The following is a 22,284-nucleotide window of genomic DNA, read 5'->3' on the forward strand; positions in this document are numbered from 1 at the left end:
TCGACTCGTGGGTCTCTTCTCGTTACCTACCCACGGTTGGAAAATCCTGAAGGGCCCCTTGCCAGTTTACAAGACACGCCCTGGAGCCTGCGCGGCCGTTCTCGGCGTTGTACTGACTCGGGTTGCGCAGGTCACATTTTTCGCTGGAGAGTTGGTCCAGGGCACGTACGGGAAAGGCGGGTAAAAAAAGGCCCGGATAGAGACGGAGAGCGAGATGACATGTGGTCTGGGGAAACGGGAGAAGGGATGGAGGAACAGACAGAAAAAAAAAGAAGAAAAAAAAAACCAATTTTAATCACAAGGTAATTAGTTTAAGTATACAAACCAACCTGGAAAGCCATAGTAACCAAAAACTAAGTGATCTTCGATGCCCTGCTCAACCAAACAATCAACACGTACCCAAAGCACTCACCGGTACCCCATTCGGGATTCGCCGGGACCGTTACAAAAACAAGATAGATTGTGCAAAAAAGGGTGGTTGAAGATTCTTCCCCCTAAAGGTGGACACAGGGGTTTGGCATTCTTGGGAGCTTCTAGCCTTCTAGAAGCCTCTTGACCAAGTACTGTAGAATGACAGCAGCCCAAGGATTGCCGTATTACCGAGCAAGCCGAGAGTCTTTTAAGAAAAGTCTTGGCAACGCGTTCTTATTCTTCTTTTGTCCCGTTTCGCGTCGCCCTGCGACTTTTTGTTCCCACATCTCCACAGTCGTTTTGCCGTACTATTGGTACCATAGTAGACGTTAAACGATCAATACCCGTTTGGCCAAGCCCAGGGCCTTTTTTCCGAAACAGGAGAGTGTGTGGTTATTGAGGCAAAAAAAAAAAAAAAAAAAAAAAATCCATGTGACAAAACACTTGTGGTATGAATCCAACCAACGTAGCAAAGAGGACGCGTACCGCCTGTACTGTAGATGGTACCTTGACATGACCTCCGCCTTTGCCAATGTTGGCAACACTGGGCTCGCGTCATTTAATCCTTATCTCGTGTTATTCTCGTGTCGAGCTCTACTCGTAGTCAACTTGCTTGACACGGCCAAATACGGGGGAAGTTATTGCTGTACGGACTCTGTAGTATCTCCATAATTGACCCCACTTGCCCTAAATATCTGGGAGCCTCCATTATCAAAAAAAAAAAAAAAAAAAAAAAAACATCCAACAGTCAGCCAGCCAGCCTAATCCACCCACTCATATATCCACCACCAAGTCACTCATTCAACATCGAGTAATCAAATCGGATATGGTGTAGTGGCTAACATACGACGCTCTCAACTGCGAGTCTCCGTCGTGCCCGGGGTTCGATTCCCCGTATCCGAGGCCCTCCGGCACATCTTCTGCGCCCGGCTAGCTCAATCGGTAGAGCGTGAGACTCTTAAGGATCTCCCGGTTCCGAAACATCTCAAGGCTGTGGGTTCGACCCCCACGTCGGGCTCAATTCCTGACGGCGCATATCTTTTTTGATTTTTGTCCGTTGATAGGAAACGATCATGAGCGAGAAAGAAAGAGCCTGGCTGGGCCCGTCTGAGCCTGTCTGAAATCGACCAAGGTGTTGGTTGTTGGTACGTACATCTTTTCGAATAGCAGTATGTTTGGAAATGGGCATGTATCTTTCACTCTACGGCACAAATATTAGAAGAAAAAAAAAGATTGGTTGATATTTGTTGCATATAAACAACCCAGTTTGATCTTTTGTCATCCTGTTTCTGTCGGGCTGGTGATATTTGTTTCTTTGTCAATGTTGGAAAGAGTATTATTATAGACAGCTCAACAACAAAACTCCCTATATTCTTCTACTCTTACTCCTTCTTTTTGCCCTCACCACCACCAATACGCCGGTGTTTCCGCTTATCATTCCTACGCATCAGCACCTGATCCCTCGTCCCCTTTCCACCCTCCCAATAACCAGTCCCCCTCCTACCGACTACGCTCCGCCCGCAAAAGCCACAGCTGTCGACTCTATAGTTTTGCTCGCGCGAGCACCAACCGCAGATCATGCGGTTCGCCCACTCATGCACGTGCCCGTCGGCCTCGGCGTCGTGGCACTTGTCGCAGGCCGACACCCTGTCGCAACAGCTGAACCGGAACCAGCGGTAGCTCTTCTTGTAGTGTTCGCACGCGCCCCTGGCCGGCAGGGGGTCGCCAGCGTGCAGGCCCAGCTTCTCCTGCCTGCGCCGGGGCCCGCTGGTCGGCGGGAGGGAGCCCGAGGCACCTGAGCTGTAGCTCTGCAGCTTGACCTCGGGGATCTTGAAGGTGAAGCGACCGTGACACTCGCGGCAGACGTTGGTCGTGGCGTCTCCGCGGACAGACACGAACCCCTGGGCTGCGGCCGTCGAGCATTTACTGCACGTGGGCACAAAGGTGCTGGGCAGGAGGTCGGTGACTGTGCAGCCCGAGAGGTTGATGAAGCCGGCCCTGGTGGAGTTTTGGTGGACAAGCTCTGGACGAAAGGTGGCGACGAACTCGGTGGCGCATTTCTTGCAGCTGCTGACCTTGTCTACGTTGTGTTTGAGGCCACCCAGGTCGTTGTTTGTCTTGCAGCGCAAGCACTTGACGCTGACACTCAGAGTGTTGATCTCAAGTATCTCGACGCCATACAGCTCGATGGACGGGAAAGTGATTGCCGTGCCCTTTTCGGTCATCCTTGTGGAACTTGACGTGGGTTCTTGGGCATCTAGGGGCCCCAGGCTTGCACCGCCTTGTCCATCCTCGTCCGAATCGTACGAGTCCTCCGAATCGGATTCCGACTCGCCTGCGTTTCCATACGACCACTCTGGTGGTCGCGGGATGACCTTGACGTGGCCCTTGACATCATCCAGAGATGAAACGTGAGCGGCGGCCTTCCCATGGCCGTCCACATCTTCAGCCTTGCGCTCAACCTTGGCCTGCATGCGCTCCGCGGCCAGAGCAGCCTCTCTGTTTGCCTGGACCTGCCTTGCCAGCACATGAATATTCTGCGTCAGGTAGTTGACTTGGCTCATCAGGTTCATGGTCCGCTGTGCTGCCGCCTTTTCGGCAAATATCTCCTCCACGGGCTCGGCCTCGTCCGACGCGACGTCGTTGAGCAGGACCCGGATCTGCTGCAGTGGGTAGAGGAGTGGTATGATGAGCTGCACCGACTTGACAGGTCTCAGTCCGACGGGGAGTTCGGACCGCCTTTTGGGATCGAGCGGAAGGGTGTACACGATTCCGTCGCTCGACTTTTGATACAGTGGAAGCCGGCCCATCCGCGCCTCGAGCTGCCTCGTCTCCTGCGCCCTTATAGCCTTTGCCTCCGTGACCTGCTCTCTGGTAAAGGTCTCGGGCCGGTACAGGGGTCGTCTCTGTGGAGGCGGTTGCACCACAGTCTCCGGTTGGCTGGCGGCCTCGGCAGCCATCGCATCGAGGTGCCTCGTATCCTTGAAGATGGTCATCTTGACCGTCTCGGCCTTTTGCTCAGACAAGAAGGTCTCGAGGTTCCTATCCAGTGCATTCATAAGCGAAAGCAGCGTGCTGGCGCCCTTGCGTTCTGCCACAAGCTTGTCCCAACCGCGCTCAATGTTTATGCGAAACCCGCGAGGTATGTCTCGGTTTTCGACGCTCAGCGATGGCGGTTCTTTGGGATATGTTGATGGGATCCTGAGCTCGACCTCGAGGTGATCGAGCTCATAAGGGAAATCTGGATCTGAAGGCTTCATCCTGAACTGCAGATAGGCGACGCCGCCCTCGCCATTCGGTGACAATTCTTTAGGAGAATAGCGCTTCCTCAGCTGCTGGAGTTGGTAAGCCCTGGTATCTCTGGCTTGGCTCTGGGGCACAGGCTTGGGCACCACGCGTGAGGAGGACACTTCTGCCACTGCCTGCTGGGAATCGGTTCCCGAGGCTCCCCTGTCTGTTGTCGACATGATTTCGGGTCAAGGCTTTTGCGATGGGTGGCTTGAATGATTGACCGATCAAGAACGGTATATTCAGACCCCGTCAAGTTGAACGAGAACAAGAAATCATGCCCTCCAAGTGAAATTAAGAGGTGCCTTTGCTTTATAACGTGATCAATTGCATACGGGATATGTTGCGGTTCAGCAAGGCTCTTGGGAAATTCCAGCCGCGTCGAGTCCGAGGTTATATCATGAATGGGAATGAACCATGCTTGGTTCACGCACGTAGAAAATTATTTCAATTGCCCTCACGCTCCTATAGTAGCCGAAGTCGGTGCTTTCCGATGCGCGGTTATCGATTGTATTTCCTGCCAAGTTGTTATTAGTGCCAGACAGACGTACTGTAGTTCAAAGCGAGCTAATTAGGGGCCTGAATCATCCATCGTCATACTGAGTGAGTGACTTGGATTGCCCCCGAGTGCTCGCTGATGTAATCAATTTCGCTGCCTCACCCCACATGTTTGCTACTCCTTAGTTAGACTGACGGAACACAATGCAGGGTAGGTATGTGCTTAATATCAGTGTAAAGGGGTAAATTGTAAGTACACCTTTGAACGACTAAGAAAGGCTGGAGAAGCTAATATCAACTGTTTGAAAGCTGACACACACTAAACAACCCGTACCCTGTTGAGTAAGTAATTATTAACACAGCTTCTGAAAGTGGCCTTACCAGTAATACTAAGCTCCCAACTCTGGGGAGCAAGATAGCTGCATGCATACCCAACCCAGGGCCGCTTAGAACATTTGCATCATGCTTGGGTGCATTCGACCGGTTTGTGCAGTCTTCTTTCCATCCATATTGAGGTGTATCCAATCCAAATTTCTTTCTATAAACAGAATCGCATAACCTGAACTGGGCGATACTCGATATTAGAAATTCATCTCGGTAGGTGACAACGTATGCCGGCAGGCTAATACAATGACGGGAACATGGATATTCGGTAATGCTGCTGTGACTATCTACAGCCGCTTGGCCCCTGATCGCATATGTCTGCCATGCGTTGATGATAGCTCCGTTATATTGAGGGGTGTCAAGAAAATACCAGAAACACTATCGTGGTGCCCAAACTGCCGGCGGATCCCTGGCCCGACCTGTCGGCCAGGGGTGGCAGTCCTCGATCTATCCTATTTTGCCTAAAATTGGAGCATCGAGATGCGACAATGTGTCGGGAGTTTGTGAGTGCAGCAGCCATGGAGGCAGTGGCAGCCGCCTGCTCTTTGAGCGTGACCCAGAAGAACGTCATCGACAACCCAAACACGATAAATTTGTGAAATGGAGGCTATCCCGAGATATTTGAACGATTGACTACAAAGTGATATCAGAATGCTCACTTGACCACCAAAGAGCGCCCGTTGCCAAGAGCTCTGAGATGATAAGCCTGTCATTGGAGAATAATTGGGTTTCCAATCTACAGGGAATGCATTCCAGACGAGTAGCGCCGCACCACTCGGTGTGGCAGCAAGGCGCATATTGAATCTCACTGGCGCAAAAACCCTGTACAAAATGTAAATATCATGACTGTGGCGCAGAGTCTACTGCTCAGCAGAGAGGACGTATTCTATACAAATATTGTCCAATCAGACTGGGCTGGGCGATACGATACCCTTGCTGACGCTGGCTATCTTTTCGTGTCAAGAGGCGCCCGATCTGACGTTCCTCAAATCACAGCATCTAAAACACACCCTCGTGGCTCGCCAGGAACGTGTACAGCACGTCGAAAAAACCCAGTATCATCGCTTGGTCGTCTCTCGAGGGGGCCAGCAGAAGAGAAACGGTCAGTCCGGTTGGTCAAAACCAGCCCAGGTGAACATGCATCTCCGACCGATTGGTTGCCGCTGCAATTTCCTGGGGCGTGTGTGACTCAACTCGTGTTTATCAAGACGGTGTGCATGTTGCATTGTGTTTGCATAAAGCATGGATGGCGACAAGGCGTAGGAGGAACAAAGTCTTGTACGTAGTACCGTGAAATCAAAGTGGCACTCCGTAGGTCCGCGAGAGCTGCAATGACAGAGGTAACCGCCCAATCGGTGCCTGGTGACTTGATCTGGCCTAATGACTGGATACAAAATCGAAGCAAGCCATTCCGTATACCCAGTGTCATCGAAATTGCGCAACTCCCGATGTGGCATCCGAGATCAAAAGCCTGATTCTTGCCAGTATCGCGTTACGTCTTTGACCCTCCACGACAGAAAATCGAGGTAGGTGGCTTGGGCGGTTGGTACGGAGCTTTCGATATCGGTATATTTCACCTGTTTTTATTTAGGTTGTTGATGAGTTGTCAATTGCTACCCACTCCCCTGATCCACCACAATCTGGCATATGACCAGCATGGTTATGCAGGTTTCGAGCGGTGAGAGATGCGGAAGCAACCTCGTTGGAGGAGAGGTCCAGGTCTAGATGGGGTGTGGCACATACTACCCCAGGCCGCGCAGCTAAGGACGGCTTCAGTGGGATAAACGGGACGGTCAGGCCGCATCAATCCTTGTGATGCCTAGGGCTGGCTGAAAGGAGGATTTGGGTGGTAGATTGGGGCGGGAGGTTAAATCAAGTCGAGATAGATCAATCAAAGAATAACGAAGAAAAATGTGCAATGCATGGAGAAAAAAATAAAATAAAAATAAATGATAAAATGATTTCTTGAATTATCGTGAATTTATCTCTGGATTAAAACGCCCTGTCCACACGCCCCCTACCCAGGCGCTTGTTTTCCCCGGACGGTGAGCTTGAGCAAGTGTCGCGGGGAAGCGGATACATTCTCATCGTCCGCTGGGACTTGACTGTCATTCGTGAACAACATCCGTATGGACAGTTGGACCGTCTAACCAGGACGTACGATGCTGTACTCTGTGCGCATCTGGTGCTACCATCTGTGACGAACATAAAGTAGAAATGGAGGAGAAGGGAATTATCGGACGGGGCGGGTTTAGTGGACGATGGTAGAGGTTTTGCTGAGGGATCAAGTAGAGAGCAAAAAGACCTTGCAAGATAACATATCGTCCAACAAATGCATAGGGACTAAGTATACAGATCGGGTCAAGTTCTGTGGTAAAGAGTATTCCTATACTCAATGTCGCAAAACGGCGATAACGGCGAAGGGTTTATGTCAGCTTCGACTTCAGCTTAATCGGCTTTTGAGGGCGTGGCTACAGTTTCAGAAGCCTGAATGGATGGCAAAATCATGTCGCTTGTGATTTGAATGCAATGCAATGCAGTCCATGCAAGCAAGCAAGAAAGAGAGGGATGTTTGGTCCGGCGAAGTATGTCCAGTTAGCTTGGTGGCGGTGGTGGCTAGGTAGATGACAGGTGGCTTACTGGGGCTGGTATCGGCTGCTTAGGTAAGCCTATCATAAGTACTGGACAAGTACGAAGTTTAGTACAGTACTGTACTCCACTGTAACACTTGCCAAAAAAAAGTCCCACATTCCTCACTGTAGGCACTGCAGGTGCTACAGAACCAGTATGTATCCTCCTGTAAATTGAAGCCCATGTTCAGGTTGGAAAGTCGCGCTCAGAGCATGTTGGGCTACCCACACATCGAACTGAACTACAACTTTCCGGGGCCGCAGATTGCACACCTGCTACAAATCTTGCCTGCCTACCTAGATATAGACGGGTAATCTTCAAGTGCCGGCATGTTCAACAATGGAGGCACGGTTGAGCAGTCGAGCTGACGTCAACCTTCTTACAGAGTTGCTTATTTTCTCAACTCTGAACATCGCTCCAGGCATTGGCTTGCGTGGATTTGCTTGATATTATATTGAGTTGCCCCCAAATCGACAAATGTCAGTCATCACGCTCCGAAGCTGCCACCCCTGCCTTGGCGCTGCAACATGGCGTGCCAAGGCGGGCAGGTTGAACGGCTCATTAGCCTCCGCACTTCTACTTCTGTTAGGTCGACAACTTCCACCGCCTACCGAACTTGTCTCGGAAGGGCAACCAAGGGCCAAACAGGGGACGTTGCCCAGTCTTGGGTCTCTAATTCCCCGGAAGCCCAGCCCGCTCGAATAAAGTGGTTTTCATATCGAGCTAGCCTCTCACTGGCCCGGACCGGTCTCTGTTCGGCCGCTGACCAGGATGCAACTGACGTCCTTGCAGCCTGCTCGATATACAGTCGACGATCTGTGGACGGGAGCCTTTCTTCTCGAATCTTTGGGAGTTGAGGGGGTCACACTCTTGGCACGGTATCCGTTCTGATATAAAACCAGGTCTCGAGACTGCTTAACCTTTGGAGCCTCCTGTCGAGTATTTTTTGTGTGTCGCCTCTCTCATCTGTGCCGAACATCATCTTTGTCAACAGGGCAGATTCTGGAATTCCACATTCACATCATGAAGGTCACAGCCATTATACTTGCTGCTTCGGCGGCAGTGAACGCCCACTGTAAGTGAAAACTCTCCCGGTGAGTCGGCAGCGGTAGAAACACACGCTTACAGGCAGCGCTTCTCCAAAAACTCCAGACGTCTTCCCGACCCTGCTGGTCAACGGCCAAACCGCTGGCTCCACCCAGTGGTCCCAGGTCCGCAAGACCGTGAGCTGGCAAGACAATGGCTTCGTCGGCAGCGTCACTTCGCCCCAGATCCGATGCAATCAGCTCAACATGAACCAGGGCGGGAGCGCCACCGCAACCGTCGCAGCCGGCTCAAAGGTCGGCTTCAACGTTGCCCCTAGCATCTACCACCCGGGACCGCTCGCCTTCTACCTCGCCAAGGTGCCTGCCGGTCAGACGGCTGCAAGCTGGGACGGTTCCGGCCAGGAGTGGTTCAAGATCTACCACGAGCAGCCAAACTTTGGCTCGCAGCTTACGTGGCCTAGCATGAGTGAGTAGTAGTCAGAGAAATACCTACCTACAGCGCGCCGTGGTCCTAAGCATATGCTAACCAGAGTTCCATCGCGCATCAAGACCTGAACAAGGCTGAGGTCACGCTGCCGTCGTGCATCCTCAGCGGAGACTACCTCCTCCGTGTCGAACACATTGGTCTGCACTCTGGACCAGGCCAGGCTCAGTTCTACATTGCCTGCGCTCAGATCACCGTCACCGGCGGCGGCAACACCAACCCGACCAACAAGGTCGCCTTCCCCGGTGCCTACTCGCCCAACGACCCCGGACTGATGGTCAACATCAACTGGCCCATCCCCACGTCCTACCAGAACCCGTAAGTGAAAGCCATCTTCTTGTTTGGATTGGAACTTTGGAATAAAAGAATATGCTGACAAATTAATAGTGGCCCTCCTGTTTTCAAGTGCTAGGTCAATGTACTTGGTATACAAACGGTGGTTGCTTGGGTCACGACTCGGGCGGATATATATGGTTGTGGATTTTGAGCATTATAGGAACTACATATTGCGTGATATTGCATCTATACTACTTACTACTCATTCACGAGAAATCTGGGGCCGCGTCAATTATATCAAAGATGCGACAATGAAATACTCTTGTACATATGTGTGCTCGCTATATTACATGGGTATGTAATTATATAACGTGGTTGCTATCCCGTTTTTCTCTCTAGTTCGTGAACATGAGTATCTGAAATATAGAGACGGAGCCCAGACAGTAAGCGCAGTACAGGAAGAAGAAACACGCTAACCAAGTCTTGCATTTACAAAGAGGAACTAGTGGCGTCGCCGGACTCTTGGGACTAAGCATCTTCCAATTGTATCCGTTGCAATTCCTGTGTCTTACTCTGAATGCTCTAGCCAACAGGGTCTGAGGTGGCGGGAGAGAAACATTGATCTTGACAGCAGTAGAAGAAGTTGAGAAAAGCTCGGACAGCCAATGTTGCGTGCCAGCTATTATATATAATACAATACAAATCGGGAGCCCAAATACGTACCACACAGCCAGCTCTTCATGATAACATAAGACAATAAAAAATAGGTTTTAACAGGCTGACTGCAAATGGTATCTCCCACCATAGTCAATCACCATCAGTGAAGAAGGACTGGGCAGCGTAGGGGTAGAAGATTGCCCACCAGATCAAAAATCCCCAAAACACCAAAAATGTTATGAACTCCCTGCCGGGATGTTAATCCATTGGAGACACCAAGAATCGAACTCGGGACCTCTTCCAATCAAGGCAACTTAACGCTGCTAAGGAAGCATTATACCACTAAACCATATCCCCTATGTGATGAACATCCCAACATTCATCGTTGAACCCCGAGGCGCGCGTGGAGATTATAAAGGTCAGATGAGACTTTGCCTAGGGCTTGAACGGGGCTGCCCTAGCATCGATGGATGAGAAAACAACAGGGGGGCCAGCTCACCGCTGGGTGCCAAGCCATGGCCCGGGGGATATCAGGGTCCCGCCCGTCTTCACCCAGGGGCTTATGCCACGGCCTCATGACTCAGCAACGGTGTATACTGTATATAGTAAGTTGGGTTACTGGCTCGTATTAGTGGTGCTGTTACAGAGTAACGAGTTGTCATAGGCTCAGATATTCTCTTGATAGTGACCCGTCCGTGTCAGGTACTGTATGTGGCCCCAAGATAGGCAGACCGTAATTATGGTGCCTGCTTCTAGGTCGCCTTTGGCTGCATAGCTTGTAACATCTGCTCCGAGCTATCTGACAATTTCTAAACAGACTCCTGGGTCGCTGAGAGGTACAATGACATGTCAAGTGAGTACGTAGAACAATGAGCTTGTCCTAATGGAGCTCACGATCGGTCTAAGAAATTGTCAAATTCTAGTGGTCTTCAGGTTGAACCTTGGGACCCGATCATAACATGCGAAGAGTCGATGTAAGGCAGCACCTCCTCACATGCAACAGTATCTTCAAACATAGGTAGACACCACAAACACAAAGGCCAAACAGTAGTTTAAACAGGTCAAAAATGCTCTTTATTCTTTTATGACAAGCGAAACTAAATACCCACGAAACGCGAGTGCACAGACCCAACGCCAATCATTTCTAAGCTTAGTGGTCCCACATCATAGCTCATCGTGGGAACGAGGCTCATCAGAGTCACCACCGGCGCCGCCGCTGTACAGCTTGCTGGTGATGGGGTAAGCAACACCAGAGAGCTTCTCCTTCTGCTCCTCAAAATCGGCAGCCTCGGCGGTAGCACCGTTCTCCTCGAGCCACTCAGTAGCCTCCTTGATAGCGTCGAGAAGCTAATGAATTTGTTAGCAACCATCTTTACATCACGATTCTGTTTCAAACGTGTCAAAGTCAAACTTACAGCTTCCTTGTCGGACTCGTCAATCTTGCCACCAAGACCCTCCTCGTCCTTGACTTGGTTCTTGAGGCTGAAGGCATAGTTCTCGAGACCGTTGCGAGCCTCAATGCGCTCACGGGTGGCCTTGTCCTCCTCGGCGAACTTCTCGGCCTCCGTAACCATGCGGTCGATCTCCTCGGGGGTGAGACGGCCCTTGTCGTTGGTGATGGTGATTTGCTCGGTGTTGCCAGTACCCTTGTCGTGGGCCGACACCTTGAGGATTCCGTTGGCATCGAGCTCGAAAGAGACCTCAATTTGCGGCTGGCCACGGGGTGCGGGCGGGATACCAGTGAGCTCGAACTTGCCCAGGAGGTTGTTGTCCTTGGTCATGGTACGCTCTCCCTCAAAGACCTGGATCAAGACAACGGGCTGGTTGTCGGCCGCAGTCGAGAAGATCTGGCTCTTGCGAGTGGGGATAGGGGTGTTACGGGGGATCAGCTTGGTCATGACACCGCCGGTGGTCTCAATACCCAGGGTAAGAGGGTTGACGTCCATGAGGACGACGTCGCCAGTACCCTCCTCACCGGACAAAACACCGGCCTGGACAGCGGCACCGAAAGCGACAGCTTCATCGGGGTTGATACCCTTGGAGGGGTTCTTGCCGTTGAAGTACTCCTTAATAAGAGCCTGAACCTTGGGGATACGGGTGGAACCACCAACGAGCACAATGTCGTTGATGTCCTCCTTCTTTAGCTTGGCGTCCTTGAGCACCTGCTCGACGGGCTTGAGGGTCTTCTTGAACAGGTCGATGTTCAGCTCCTCGAACTTGGCCTGGGTCATGGTCTCGGAGAAGTCCTTGCCGTCAAAGAACGACTCGATCTCGATACGAGTCGACTTTTGCGACGAGAGAGTACGCTTGGCCTTCTCGGCCTCACGCTTGAGCTTGCCCATCGCCTTGGCGTCCTTGGTGACGTCGACGTTGTGCTTCTTGTTGTGCATCTTGACGAAGTGGTTGATGATGCGCTGGTCGAAATCCTCACCACCAAGGTGGGTGTCACCGGCGGTGGCCAGGACCTCGAAAACACCGTTGTCGATCGAAAGGAGGGAAACGTCGAAGGTGCCACCACCCAGGTCGTACACGATGATCTGGTTCTCCTCGCCGGTCTTGTCCAGGCCGTACGCCAAAGCGGCAGCCGTGGGCTCGTTAACAATACGAAGAACGTTGAGACCGGCAATAACACCGGCGTCCTTTGTCGCCTGCCTCTGGTTGTCGTTGAAGTACGCGGGAACGGTGACGACGGCGTGGGTAACCTTCTTGCCCAAGTAGGCCTCGGCAACCTCCTTCATCTTGCCCAAGATCATGGCCGAGACCTCCTCGGGGGTGAACTGCTTGGTCTCACCCTTGACATCGACCGAAACAACGGGCTTTCCTCCCTTGTTCACAACCTTGTAGGGGAAGTGCTTGATATCTTGCTGGACATCCTTGTCCGTAAACTTGCGACCGATAAGACGCCTGATGGAAAGAGAAGAGTCAGTTTGTTGACCTCGTAAAAGACAAGAGAACGTTTGATATAATGCCATAAACTTACTTGACGTCAAAGATGGTCCTGAACGGGTTCGAGGCGGCCTGGTTCTTGGCGGCGTCTCCTACTAGCCTCTCGTCGTCGGTGAAGGCGACGTATGAGGGGGTGATACGGTTTCCTTGGTCGTTGACGAGAATCTCAACCTTGCCCTTCTGCATAACACCGACACAAGAGTATGTGGTGCCCAGATCCTAAGAGACAGTTTTGTCAGTACATGCTTCGAGTCTGCTAGCGCACGCCGCACCAGATATGAACCAAATGCGAGTCCGTTTGCGACTCTACTTACGATACCAATGACGGTGCCATAACTGTCCGCATCCTGCGCGTTGGCGGTCTTGACAAACGCGAGGGGCGAGAATAGAAGGCATAGCCAGAAAACCATGCCCAGGCCAATGGCCATGGAGCTCCTTGAGCCTGACTTCATCGTGGAAGCCTTTGCTCTGTATCCGAATTGGGAACGGAGGATTTGTATGATGTGCGTCGGGTAGGACAAAAAAAAAGACTAGAGTGAAATAAACAGCGTTATACGCCTTTCGTGCAATCCTACGCTGCCAGAGACTGGGTAGGCAAGGCGTCAATGGAGAATAATAGAGAAAAGAATTCAAAATCAAAAAAAGGTTGTGAGCCTTTGCGGGAAGGAATTATTATATCACAGTCGCAACCGCAGACGCTTAGGTGGCAGCTCCACCACAAGAAAGGACAGATTTCATCCAAATGTTGGTTGCTAGTCTCCGCCACACGTGACAGGGGTCTGGCGGCAGTGAGCTGCAGAATGGTGGTTGCTCACCTGCAGCAACTAACAAGATTTGCAAGCGAACATTTTATGTAGGTTCTTCGCTGCCTTGAACCTAGTCAAACCAGGGAAAAGATATCGATTTGTCAATTACGGCATGCAGAAAGATACTTTTGACTTTATTTTCGTAATTGAACCTCCTCTGTATCTTTTGTTCAAAGTATCAACAGCTCGAGTGCTCTCATTTATCTACCTTGCCTACATACCTACCTACGATAATAGCTGCCTTGCCGGCTTCCTTGCCGCCAAAGAAAATAACCCCACCATAGCTCTCTAGTGTAGTATTCATCGGAGGAGCTTGGATAGATCGAAGCGCTCGGTACCTGACAGCCTGGTCAATTCACTAGCGATTTTTCTTGTGCGGTGGCTAGTACAGGGGTCCAAGGGCCACGGCCAAGTCCCCTCGCCGCAAAACCCATTCTTTTCTAAGAAATTCTCGACAATTCGATTGCTTTTTCTGTACCATTATACCTGATTCTGCCTTGATCTTTAAGATATAAAAGGAACATCTCAGTGACTCATTTGTGGTCGCTCGGATCATCCGAAACGTCACAGTGCCTGAATATGGTCACCTTAATTTCGTGGTGCATCTACAAAATTCTACCGTCTTCTGCAGGCTCCTCCTCGCCTCTCCATCCTCAAGGGTTGGGATAAAGGATGGGGCTCTGCTCGGGGGGGGGGGGGTTGTGGCGATGAAATAATGCACGCGCCAACGGCCGCCATTGCCGCCTTGCAACTCTGCCACCGTGTCCAGTCTTTTTATAGCCTTGAGCCGTGCTGTGCTGGGCTTGCTGGGGTAGGGAGGCTTTTTGCGGAGGTGGGGTTCCTTGATAATCCATGTCATGCGATTAGTCAGTCTTGATCACGCCAAATCTCTCCTGTCACAGATGTCAGTTGTTCAATTCCAACGCTGTCTCTTTGGTACATGACTAGCAAGCTAGGTAGGTATCGCTATCTCAAATTGCTCCTATTCGATAATTCCAGCTGCCAGAGTTCTACCGTCACATCGCAAGATGATACGCTGGCCAGCTTCCAATGGGACTTTGGTCCCACTCATCTTGATAACCACACGCGCAGTCATGCCTGGCTTGACGATTTTCGGCTTCTTCTTGACAACTGTCCCTGTCGCATTGTCCAGTACGGCTAGCATAGACTGCAAAGTACCAACAGCGTCCAATCGGCCTCGGTGTACTTGCAATGGCATGGGCCAGAGGTGGTCAAAGGCGAGAACCTTTGCCGTAAAGCTATCGATGCACTGGATGGGGTTCGTCGGGTCGCAAATCACATCTCCAGCTCTGACACGCTCGGGATCAATGTGAGATAGCTGTAGCAGCACGTTCTGACCAGCAACTGCCCAGTCAACGTCGTTTGAGTCGACTTCTATGGTCTTGATGTATGCTTTCTCTCCGCTCGGTTGCACAAGCAGGGCATCGCCCATCTGGACTGATCCAGCGTCCAGCCTCCCGCCAACCGTCAGTGTGCTTTGGCCGATGTTGTATATATCCGAGACTGTTATCCTTAACGGTTCCTTCAGCGCGCGGGTCATTGGCTCTGAGTTTTCTAGCTCCTCGAGCAGCGTCGGACCGGTGTACCAGGATGCGGCTTCTGCTGTTGATCGCTTGACCATGTTGTCACCGTTTAGCCCGGATAGGGGGATGAAGCTGATGTTCTTCATCTGGAAGCCAAGAGCAGACATGAATCCTGACATTCCATCAGAGATCTCGTTGAAGCGATCCTGTGACCAGTTCGTAGCATCGAGCTTGTTGACTGCCACAATGATGCGGGAAACGCCGATGCTCCTAATCAATTGAGCGTGTTCCTTTGTTTGACCCTTGAGACCGCGCTCATAAGCCCCAACGGTAGCATCTATCACCAGAATAGCAAAATCTGCTTGGCTGGCTCCTGCTATCATATTCGGGACAAAGTCCTGATGACCTGGTGCATCTAGAATCGTGAATATCGTGCTCTCGGTCTCAAAACGGCTTTTGGCGATATCAATGGTGACGCCGTGGGCTCTCTCGTCACTTGTTGAATCCAAAACCCATGCGAGTGCGAAAGATCCCTTTCCCATCGCCTCGGCTTCCTTTTTGTACTTGCTGATGGTCCTGTCGTCGACGACGTTCATATCCAGAAGTAGCCTGCCCATCATGGTGCTTTTGCCTGCATCAACATGCCCCACAACGACAAAACTCGCATTCTTCTTCTTGATGCTCTTCTCGTACTCGCCGAGAACATCCAAATTTTTGCTCTTGGGCAGAGGAGCGACATCCTCAACCTTCAAACTCTGCACCGAGTTGGATAGCGAGTCAACTTTATCGGATTTGCCCTTTTTGGCCGTGGCCTTGGGTTTCCCGGCTGTGGAACAATCGTTGGTTAGTCGACCTGATGGGACCTCATTTCTTGCCGCCCATGAGCGCACCTTGCGCTTGTGCCGTCATGACCCTATCGTCAGGGGAGGGTCTTGAGAAGATGTCCGAAATGGAAGGATCCATGACCAGGTAAGGAAGCCCGAACGACTGCTGTTGTTGCTTGTGAGAAGATACCGAGATGGATCTGGGCCCCAGTAGCGTGCAAGCAAATGCGGATGGTTCAGCGACTACGTTGGTATTGAGCTCAGTCTCGTTGGAAGTCGTCCTTGTGCCCATCTCGTCCGCTGCGCCGTCCATGGTAGGCACCTCGGGCTGAGACATTACTACCGACTGTGGTGGGCGGTAGTCTGATGAGACAGAGGCAGCCTCATTTCGCCGCTTGGCCAATGCGCCAAGCTTCGGAGTGGCTGGCAACTTGATCTCTGAAGAGTTTAAAGACAGACTGCCCATCTGCTGCTCCGGAGAGGGTTCTGTTTCCTCAAACTTCTTGTCGCTTGCCTTTTTCTTTCGGGCGGCGGCCAAAGCCTGCAGCTTGGACATCTTTGGGGCTGCACCGGATCCACCAAGAAGCCCACCGCGTGGGAGCTCCGGCGCAATGAATTCGGCCCGTCGATGGTCGGGTATATTTAACCAAGGCATATCGTCAAACCAAAAAGACATCGGGGGTCTGAAAGCCGACGCTTTGGCTGCTTCAGGGACGGCACCGTAACCTCCGGACCATGCCGAGTCCCTGGATCCCTCCATTGGACACACTTCCGCTGCGCACACTTGATGGTCGGCTGGGGTATGACAAGAAAGGAGAGCTAGGAAATCTAGACATACCTTCAGGGTTATTTGTTGCCTTTTTCGCCTTTTTGCTGTCGGCCGGGGGTGAAATATACTTGCTCACCAAATAGGCGACTGACTTGTCTACGTCGTAATAGTAATGCCATAGCGCCTCCTGAATCTGGGCCGTTGTGACTTTGGACGATTCGGCAGCGAGAGCTTCACGAACGGCAGATGTGCCCAAGACCATCTGTTCACGGTCTTCTGGGCTGAGCTCTTCCTCTCCAGTGTTGTCGTAGCCATCGTACTCATCTAGCTCATTGTCGTAATCGTAGTTGTTGAAGGCACTGTGTCGAGACATGTTGGGCGAATATTGTATGCGAAATCGCAAAGGTCGATATCATGAACAGGGATGCCGCAAATAGACTGCTGAGTGTAGTATGTGCTTCGACTGACTTGGCACGTGGATGTAGACGGGCAATTCTTCTCAGGATCTTATTAATCGAATGGTAGGTAGTATGCGCCGGCTCGGAGCACATAAATTCCAGGGTCAAAATTGAGTTTTGATTGATGTAATTACACTCGGGATGGTTTTCTGGTGACGAGAAAATACAGCGAGCCCTGTCATAGTTTAAAAAGCAGCTTCACGCTGTACACGGAAGCGGGGTTCAATGTTCTAGTTGATTAACGCGTCGTTGGAGGGGCACGTCGGTGACGCAACTACCTGAGGTGGGTACTTCACCACGTATCGACCAGGCTTGGGATGTCGGGTTTACTGTATTCTGCACTATTGCAGGCACGGTCAGTCAGTCGTTCAGTAGCTCCAGCCAGGGGTTAGGGCGGAGGTACGTTTCGCCGGCCTGGTCCAATCAGGTGGCGACCTCCCCGCGGTACCAATTTGAGCTTGCGCCCGCCGCGATGGGCGGATGCCATGCAGGGAAACAACATTTATTTTTTGAGGCCGTTGTTTGCCCACTTGAGAGTCGGGGAATATTCGCCAAAGCAAAGCGCAACCTTGACAACTCCTTTGCAAGCGGCCAGGGCAGCCTTTTACAGCTTTCAAGATGGCGATGAGTAAGCTTTTAATGTCAAAACTGCATACCTTTGCTGAAAAAAGTTTGTTATACTGACCGACTTTGCAGATCTTGATCTCTCGAATGGTACGAGCCACCGACTATTCGGCGCAGGACAAGTCTGAGCTAACTACGACTCCAACCGACAGCGGCGGTGATGAAAGATGAGCAGGGTCGGCCATTCATTGTCGTTAGAGAGTATGCGCGCCACCAAGCTTCTTCATACCGGTCGCCCCGCAGCACCACAAAGCTCATGAAGCTAACCAAGCTCTACCCGATACAGTCAAGGAAAGAAGAAGAGGCAATATGGAAACGAGGCGGTCAAGTCACACATTCTAGCTGCTAGGACAGTGGCAAACATTGTAAAGTCTTCACTGGGACCTCGCGGCTTGGACAAGATCCTCATTTCTCCCGATGGCGACATTACCGTAACCAACGACGGTGCAACGATCCTGCAGCAAATGGAGATCACCAACCACGTTGCCAAGCTTCTGGTTGAGCTGTCCAAGTCGCAGGATGACGAGATCGGCGACGGCACAACGGGTGTTGTTGTGCTGGCGGGCGCGCTTTTGGAGCAGGCAGCTGAGCTCATCGACAAGGGCATTCACCCCATCCGTATTGCCGACGGCTACGACCAAGCTTGTGATATCGCGGTCGCGGAGTTGGATGCCATCTCGGACGTTATAGAATTCAGCAAGGACTCGACAGAGAACCTGGTCAAGGTCGCACGGACAAGTTTAGGAAGCAAGATCGTGTCAAAGGCCCATGACCAGTTCGCCAACATTGCGGTAGATGCCGTGCTATCCGTGGCAGATTTGGAAAGAAAAGACGTCGACTTTGAACTTATCAAGGTGGACGGCAAGGTCGGAGGCTCACTCGAGGACACTCTTTTGGTCAAGGGCGTTATTATCGACAAAGACTTTTCACACCCCCAAATGCCATCAGAGGTCCGGGATGCCAAGATTGCTATCTTGACATGCGCTTTTGAGCCCCCGAAACCAAAGACTAAGCACAAGCTGGAGATCTCGTCAGTCGAGGAGTTCAAGAAACTCCAGAACTACGAGAGGGAAAAGTTCATCGAGATGATTCAGCAGATCAAAGATACGGGAGCCAACCTCGCGATTTGCCAATGGGGCTTTGATGATGAGGCCAACCATCTGCTGCTACAGAACGAGCTTCCAGCTGTTCGGTGGGTTGGCGGTCCCGAGATAGAGTTGATTGCGATCGCAACCAACGGCAGGATAGTTCCTCGCTTCGAGGACCTCAAGCCAGAGAAGCTTGGTACTGCAGGTGTCGTGCGCGAGATGACCTTTGGCACGACGAGGGAGAAGATGTTGGTCATTGAGGAGTGCGCAAACACCCGGGCTGTTACTGTCTTTGTCAGGGGAAGCAACAAGATGGTAAGTAATATTGGACCACTGAATAGCACAGTCTTTTGATGACTAACACCAGTCCAGATCATCGACGAGGCCCGCCGCTCATTGCATGATGCTCTATGCGTCGTCCGAAACCTCGTTCGTGATAACCGAGTTGTTTATGGTGGTGGCGCTGCCGAAATTGCCTGCAGTTTGGCGGTTGAGGATGCTGCTGTCAAGACGCCCGGTCTGGAGCAGTACGCGATGCGCGCTTTCGCCGAGGCCCTTGACACGGTGCCCATGACACTTGCCGAGAACAGCGGTCTGAACCCAATTGCTACGCTGGCCGAGGTCAAGTCGCAGCAGGTCAAGTCTTCGGGTGGCCGCGGACGTCTTGGTGTTGACTGCATGGGCCGTGGCAACAACAACATGAAGGATGCATTCGTCATTGATCCTCTCATTGGCAAGAAGCAACAGCTTATGCTTGCCACTCAGCTGTGCCGTATGGTGCTCAAGGTTAACAACGTTATCGTTTCTGGATCCGGCGAGGAGGATTTCTAAGCGGATAAATGTCGACTATGGTTTTATGGGCTCCAAGTTGGCGTTTTTCGAGATACCAGGAAAAGATAGACGGTATAAATGAGCAAAACGGTTGAGGACTATCGGAAGTGAGCACCGGGCATGCTGCGCGACTAGTGATGTGATCTATACCCGTCCATACACGCTCCCCGTGGCGGTGATTGTAACCTCAGTTCATCTTATGGCTCCACTTACTACTCCCGGTATGACTGGCTGAAAGGCGGACAAAAACATGGAGTACGGCACACGGCAGCTTCTTTTTATTTTTTTATTTTTATTTTCATAGAAATCATGCCCGATCTATTTTTGCGTAAAAAAAGAACAGCCTTTCCTCCGTTGTCATGTAAGTCATTTTCCGGGACACCACCAGTCGCCAAAGCATTCCCAAGGCCCATCAAAAGAACAACATATCTTCGGCCAAAAAACCGTCTCTGCTTTGCACCCACGATGTTTGTTTTTTTTTAAAAAAAATCCCCCATTGACACCAAATGAAAGCAACCATCCAAATGCACATCAAAAAAGGAAAAGAAAGATAAGTCCGAAAATAGACCAATAAGTACGCACACCGTTCAGCCACCAAGCTTCGAGTAATGGAAGTGCTCCTGGTGGTTGGCTGCCTTGTTCGTCTTCCACTCCATCCTTCCACGATGGTGAGCTTCGGTCTTGCGACCGCGTTGCTCCGACCTTTGCACCTCCTTGATCTTAACCTTTGACACGCCGGCCAGTGCTTGACCGCCAGTCGCTCGGGTGATGAGGGCACGGTAGTTGGAGCCGTTGCGGCGGGCGAGCCGGTTGAGACCATCAACATCCATCTCATCTGGGCTACCAGCGCGACCCTGCTCGAGGGCGAGGCGTTCGGCCCGCTCCTCTTCCGTGACAGGCCGGTCGCGCAGGTTCTGTCGGTAGTAGCGGTTGTGGGCACGGTGTCCAACATGTTTACCGTTGGGAAGGTGCAGTTCGTATTCGTCATAAAACGCGGCATGGGTATGCTTGTGCGCATGCGAATGCCAACCATCTTTTTGGTGGTGCCCACGCGGGTCGGTTGTGCTATGATGCGGGTGGCGCTCGAGTCTCTCGTATTGGTGATAGTGCTTCTCGGCAGGCACAGCAGTCAGGTTCTCCGAGTCCAGGGAGGAGGCTGAACTGTCTGTCTCCCATCCATCTCCGTCCTCCATGACTTCGTCGCCATCTTCGCCCTTCACAGTGGTGATTCGCTTGGCACCCAGTTTGGCCCCACCTGAGCGAGGAACATCGTCATCGTCCTCAGTATCCGATCCCTCGCCGTCGGAGTATGTGCTCCTGAAATCATAAAACTCGCCAATCTCCAGCTGTTCATCCTCTGTGGAATAGGGGATCTTGCAGTGACTAGTGTCGCGCATGTGAGTCTGAACAGCGAAGACATTGGCTTTGACTTTGGCGCAGTACAAGCACTCGTTGAGTTCCCGCACCCGATACTCCAATGCTTCTATAAGCCCATCAAGGTTGACAAGATAATCCTTCTCGGGTATGAACATGCCATGTATGCGCTCCATGTGGGTAGCGTTGAGGCGACTGGTAGGAGACTCGTAGTTGCAGAACAGACAGGCTTTGATGTTGTTGGGTGGTGCAGCTTCGGGCTTGGTCGGCTCAACCGGGGTTGCAGTTCCAGAATCCTCATCCGCCTGTTCAGATAATGTGTGTTCTGCCTTGGAGAGGTGAGGGTTTGAGGGTCGCTTCAGTGGAGAGGTACGCTCATCACTGCCGTTGATCTTTGTTGTTTTGAGGCCCTCGACCATCTGGCTGAATTCCTCTTCAGCGTCGGAGTCCAGATCAACCTTGCTCTTGTTGGTATTATCTGGGATTGGCTCTCCAAGGGAAAAGGTAGAGCTGATAACAGAGCTCGCTTCGTCGAACGCACGACCATCCTTGGAAGCACGTGCCGCCTCGCGTGCCTTATGCTTCTGGCTGCCGATGTGGTTCTGAAATGAGTTCTCGCTGTAATACGTCTTTTGACAGACTTCGCAGGCACGCTCGAACCCGACTTTGTCTGCCTGTGCTGTAGTGGCCGCGCGCGCCTGGAGGACTTTTTCGTTGAAGATCTCTGAGGAAATCGGGGGCAGGGATGCGACACGGCGCTTCAGGTTGTACCGGTGCCAATCTCCCTTCATGTGGTTTTTCTGAAGATCGATATTTCTGAAAGCAACGTGGCACGTATTGCAGGTATACGGGTGGCTCGCCGGGGCACCCGAGGCACTAATGCCCGAGGCATCCCCAGGATCGGGACCGCCGCGAGCGGCTGCTATCGTCGCCATGATGAGGGCGGGGTACTCTTGAGTTGTTGTGTCTAAACGAATATTCAAATTTCGCAGCTGTTCCGAAAAAAAAGATTGTGTTCAAGGCAGCAGGCGAAGGAGATAAGACCCCTTCAACAGATACCTAGAGTTGTGTTGATGAAAAAAAATAAAAGTTGTTGATGAGAAGAGGGGGGTTCCAAGTGAGGGGACTTCGAGTCACAAATTCGGTAGGGGCGAAAGGCGAATTGTGGGGGGGGGGGGGCTACTTTTTCTTGTCAAGGTATTTCTGAATTTGGTAGGTATGGAAATTTCCTATTTGCGATGGGGAAAATGCCAAACCACAGACTTAGCAAACCGGAATCTTGTCGAGACTGAATGATTGGACCGACAGCCTTGTTGGTGAAAGATAAGTCAAATTCAATAGACAG

The 22,284-nt window shown here is 51.6% G+C and overlaps 8 protein-coding genes and 3 non-coding genes across 11 annotated transcripts; 6 read left to right on the forward strand and 5 right to left on the reverse strand.

The window, feature by feature from the left end:
- Positions 1 to 1,231: 1,231 nt before the first annotated feature.
- MGG_20061 lies at positions 1,232 to 1,314 on the forward strand. Its single transcript has one exon. It is a non-coding gene; the product is annotated as a tRNA-Glu (tRNA).
- A 21-nt stretch (positions 1,315 to 1,335) lies between these two features.
- On the forward strand, positions 1,336 to 1,429 carry MGG_20062. The gene has a single exon. It is a non-coding gene; the product is annotated as a tRNA-Lys (tRNA).
- Positions 1,430 to 1,593: 164 nt separating this feature from the next.
- On the reverse strand, positions 1,594 to 4,554 carry MGG_02501 (uncharacterized protein). Its single transcript, XM_003709256.1, has one exon. The coding sequence runs from the start codon at positions 3,876 to 3,878 to the stop codon at positions 1,794 to 1,796; it is 2,085 nt and encodes a 694-aa protein (XP_003709304.1). The 5' UTR covers positions 3,879 to 4,554; the 3' UTR covers positions 1,594 to 1,793.
- Positions 4,555 to 4,741: 187 nt separating this feature from the next.
- MGG_16139 (uncharacterized protein) lies at positions 4,742 to 5,046 on the forward strand (the record flags this gene model as incomplete). The annotated part of the gene is made up of 2 exons (XM_003709257.1): positions 4,742 to 4,794; positions 4,875 to 5,046. Coding segments are annotated over 2 exons (225 nt in total), but the record flags the coding sequence as incomplete, so codon positions are not given.
- Positions 5,047 to 7,322: 2,276 nt separating this feature from the next.
- On the forward strand, positions 7,323 to 9,402 carry MGG_02502 (uncharacterized protein). The gene is made up of 4 exons (XM_003709258.1): positions 7,323 to 8,287; positions 8,365 to 8,724; positions 8,808 to 9,060; positions 9,130 to 9,402. Exons 1-4 carry the CDS (start codon positions 8,236 to 8,238, stop codon positions 9,152 to 9,154), a joined length of 690 nt encoding a protein of 229 aa, XP_003709306.1. The 5' UTR covers positions 7,323 to 8,235; the 3' UTR covers positions 9,155 to 9,402.
- A 540-nt stretch (positions 9,403 to 9,942) lies between these two features.
- On the reverse strand, positions 9,943 to 10,032 carry MGG_20063. Its single transcript has one exon. It is a non-coding gene; the product is annotated as a tRNA-Ala (tRNA).
- A 109-nt stretch (positions 10,033 to 10,141) lies between these two features.
- MGG_16140 (uncharacterized protein) lies at positions 10,142 to 10,508 on the forward strand (the record flags this gene model as incomplete). The annotated part of the gene is made up of 3 exons (XM_003709259.1): positions 10,142 to 10,280; positions 10,340 to 10,382; positions 10,493 to 10,508. The coding sequence occupies 3 exons, from the start codon at positions 10,142 to 10,144 to the stop codon at positions 10,506 to 10,508; spliced, it is 198 nt and encodes a 65-aa protein (XP_003709307.1).
- A 157-nt stretch (positions 10,509 to 10,665) lies between these two features.
- Positions 10,666 to 13,318, reverse strand: MGG_02503 (glucose-regulated protein). The gene is made up of 4 exons (XM_003709260.1): positions 12,936 to 13,318; positions 12,656 to 12,840; positions 11,091 to 12,579; positions 10,666 to 11,022 (listed from the first exon to the last, which is right to left on the reverse strand). The coding sequence occupies exons 1-4, from the start codon at positions 13,071 to 13,073 to the stop codon at positions 10,840 to 10,842; spliced, it is 1,995 nt and encodes a 664-aa protein (XP_003709308.1). The 5' UTR covers positions 13,074 to 13,318; the 3' UTR covers positions 10,666 to 10,839.
- Positions 13,319 to 14,199: 881 nt separating this feature from the next.
- On the reverse strand, positions 14,200 to 17,275 carry MGG_02504 (elongation factor Tu GTP binding domain-containing protein). The gene is made up of 2 exons (XM_003709261.1): positions 16,634 to 17,275; positions 14,200 to 15,797 (listed from the first exon to the last, which is right to left on the reverse strand). The coding sequence occupies exons 1-2, from the start codon at positions 16,935 to 16,937 to the stop codon at positions 14,410 to 14,412; spliced, it is 1,692 nt and encodes a 563-aa protein (XP_003709309.1). The 5' UTR covers positions 16,938 to 17,275; the 3' UTR covers positions 14,200 to 14,409.
- A 233-nt stretch (positions 17,276 to 17,508) lies between these two features.
- On the forward strand, positions 17,509 to 20,211 carry MGG_11889 (T-complex protein 1 subunit epsilon). The gene is made up of 5 exons (XM_003709262.1): positions 17,509 to 17,650; positions 17,719 to 17,736; positions 17,799 to 17,847; positions 17,933 to 19,049; positions 19,107 to 20,211. Exons 1-5 carry the CDS (start codon positions 17,641 to 17,643, stop codon positions 19,563 to 19,565), a joined length of 1,653 nt encoding a protein of 550 aa, XP_003709310.1. The 5' UTR covers positions 17,509 to 17,640; the 3' UTR covers positions 19,566 to 20,211.
- On the reverse strand, positions 19,833 to 22,083 carry MGG_02505 (pre-60S factor REI1). Its single transcript, XM_003709263.1, has one exon. It carries the CDS (start codon positions 21,872 to 21,874, stop codon positions 20,153 to 20,155), a length of 1,722 nt encoding a protein of 573 aa, XP_003709311.1. The 5' UTR covers positions 21,875 to 22,083; the 3' UTR covers positions 19,833 to 20,152.
- Positions 22,084 to 22,284: the final 201 nt, after the last annotated feature.

Source organism: Pyricularia oryzae, chromosome 1 (genome assembly GCF_000002495.2).
Source record: "Pyricularia oryzae 70-15 chromosome 1, whole genome shotgun sequence".
NCBI classification, from domain to species: Eukaryota; Fungi; Ascomycota; class Sordariomycetes; order Magnaporthales; family Pyriculariaceae; genus Pyricularia; species Pyricularia oryzae.

What these genes read in the sequence shown, in the direction of transcription:
- MGG_02501 (XM_003709256.1), bottom strand. Translation starts at nt 3,878, where the DNA reads ATGTCGACAACAGACAGGGGAGCCTCGGGAACCGATTCCCAGCAGGCA.
- MGG_02502 (XM_003709258.1), top strand. Translation starts at nt 8,236, where the DNA reads ATGAAGGTCACAGCCATTATACTTGCTGCTTCGGCGGCAGTGAACGCC. An exon ending in GGCGGCAGTGAACGCCCACT is followed by an intron (nt 8,288 to 8,364) that starts GTAAGTGAAAAC and finishes CAAAAACTCCAG; the next exon opens with ACGTCTTCCCGACCCTGCTG. An exon ending in GCTTACGTGGCCTAGCATGA is followed by an intron (nt 8,725 to 8,807) that starts GTGAGTAGTAGT and finishes TCGCGCATCAAG; the next exon opens with ACCTGAACAAGGCTGAGGTC.
- MGG_02503 (XM_003709260.1), bottom strand. Translation starts at nt 13,073, where the DNA reads ATGAAGTCAGGCTCAAGGAGCTCCATGGCCATTGGCCTGGGCATGGTT. An exon ending in AGGACCATCTTTGACGTCAA is followed by an intron (nt 12,580 to 12,655) that starts GTAAGTTTATGG and finishes TCTTTCCATCAG; the next exon opens with GCGTCTTATCGGTCGCAAGT. An exon ending in ACGAGTCCGACAAGGAAGCT is followed by an intron (nt 11,023 to 11,090) that starts GTAAGTTTGACT and finishes CAAATTCATTAG; the next exon opens with CTTCTCGACGCTATCAAGGA.
- MGG_02504 (XM_003709261.1), bottom strand. Translation starts at nt 16,937, where the DNA reads ATGTCTCGACACAGTGCCTTCAACAACTACGATTACGACAATGAGCTA. An exon ending in GGCAACAAATAACCCTGAAG is followed by an intron (nt 15,798 to 16,633) that starts GTATGTCTAGAT and finishes ATTGTTCCACAG; the next exon opens with CCGGGAAACCCAAGGCCACG.
- MGG_11889 (XM_003709262.1), top strand. An exon ending in CCATTCATTGTCGTTAGAGA is followed by an intron (nt 17,848 to 17,932) that starts GTATGCGCGCCA and finishes TACCCGATACAG; the next exon opens with TCAAGGAAAGAAGAAGAGGC. An exon ending in TCAGGGGAAGCAACAAGATG is followed by an intron (nt 19,050 to 19,106) that starts GTAAGTAATATT and finishes ACACCAGTCCAG; the next exon opens with ATCATCGACGAGGCCCGCCG.
- MGG_02505 (XM_003709263.1), bottom strand. Translation starts at nt 21,874, where the DNA reads ATGGCGACGATAGCAGCCGCTCGCGGCGGTCCCGATCCTGGGGATGCC.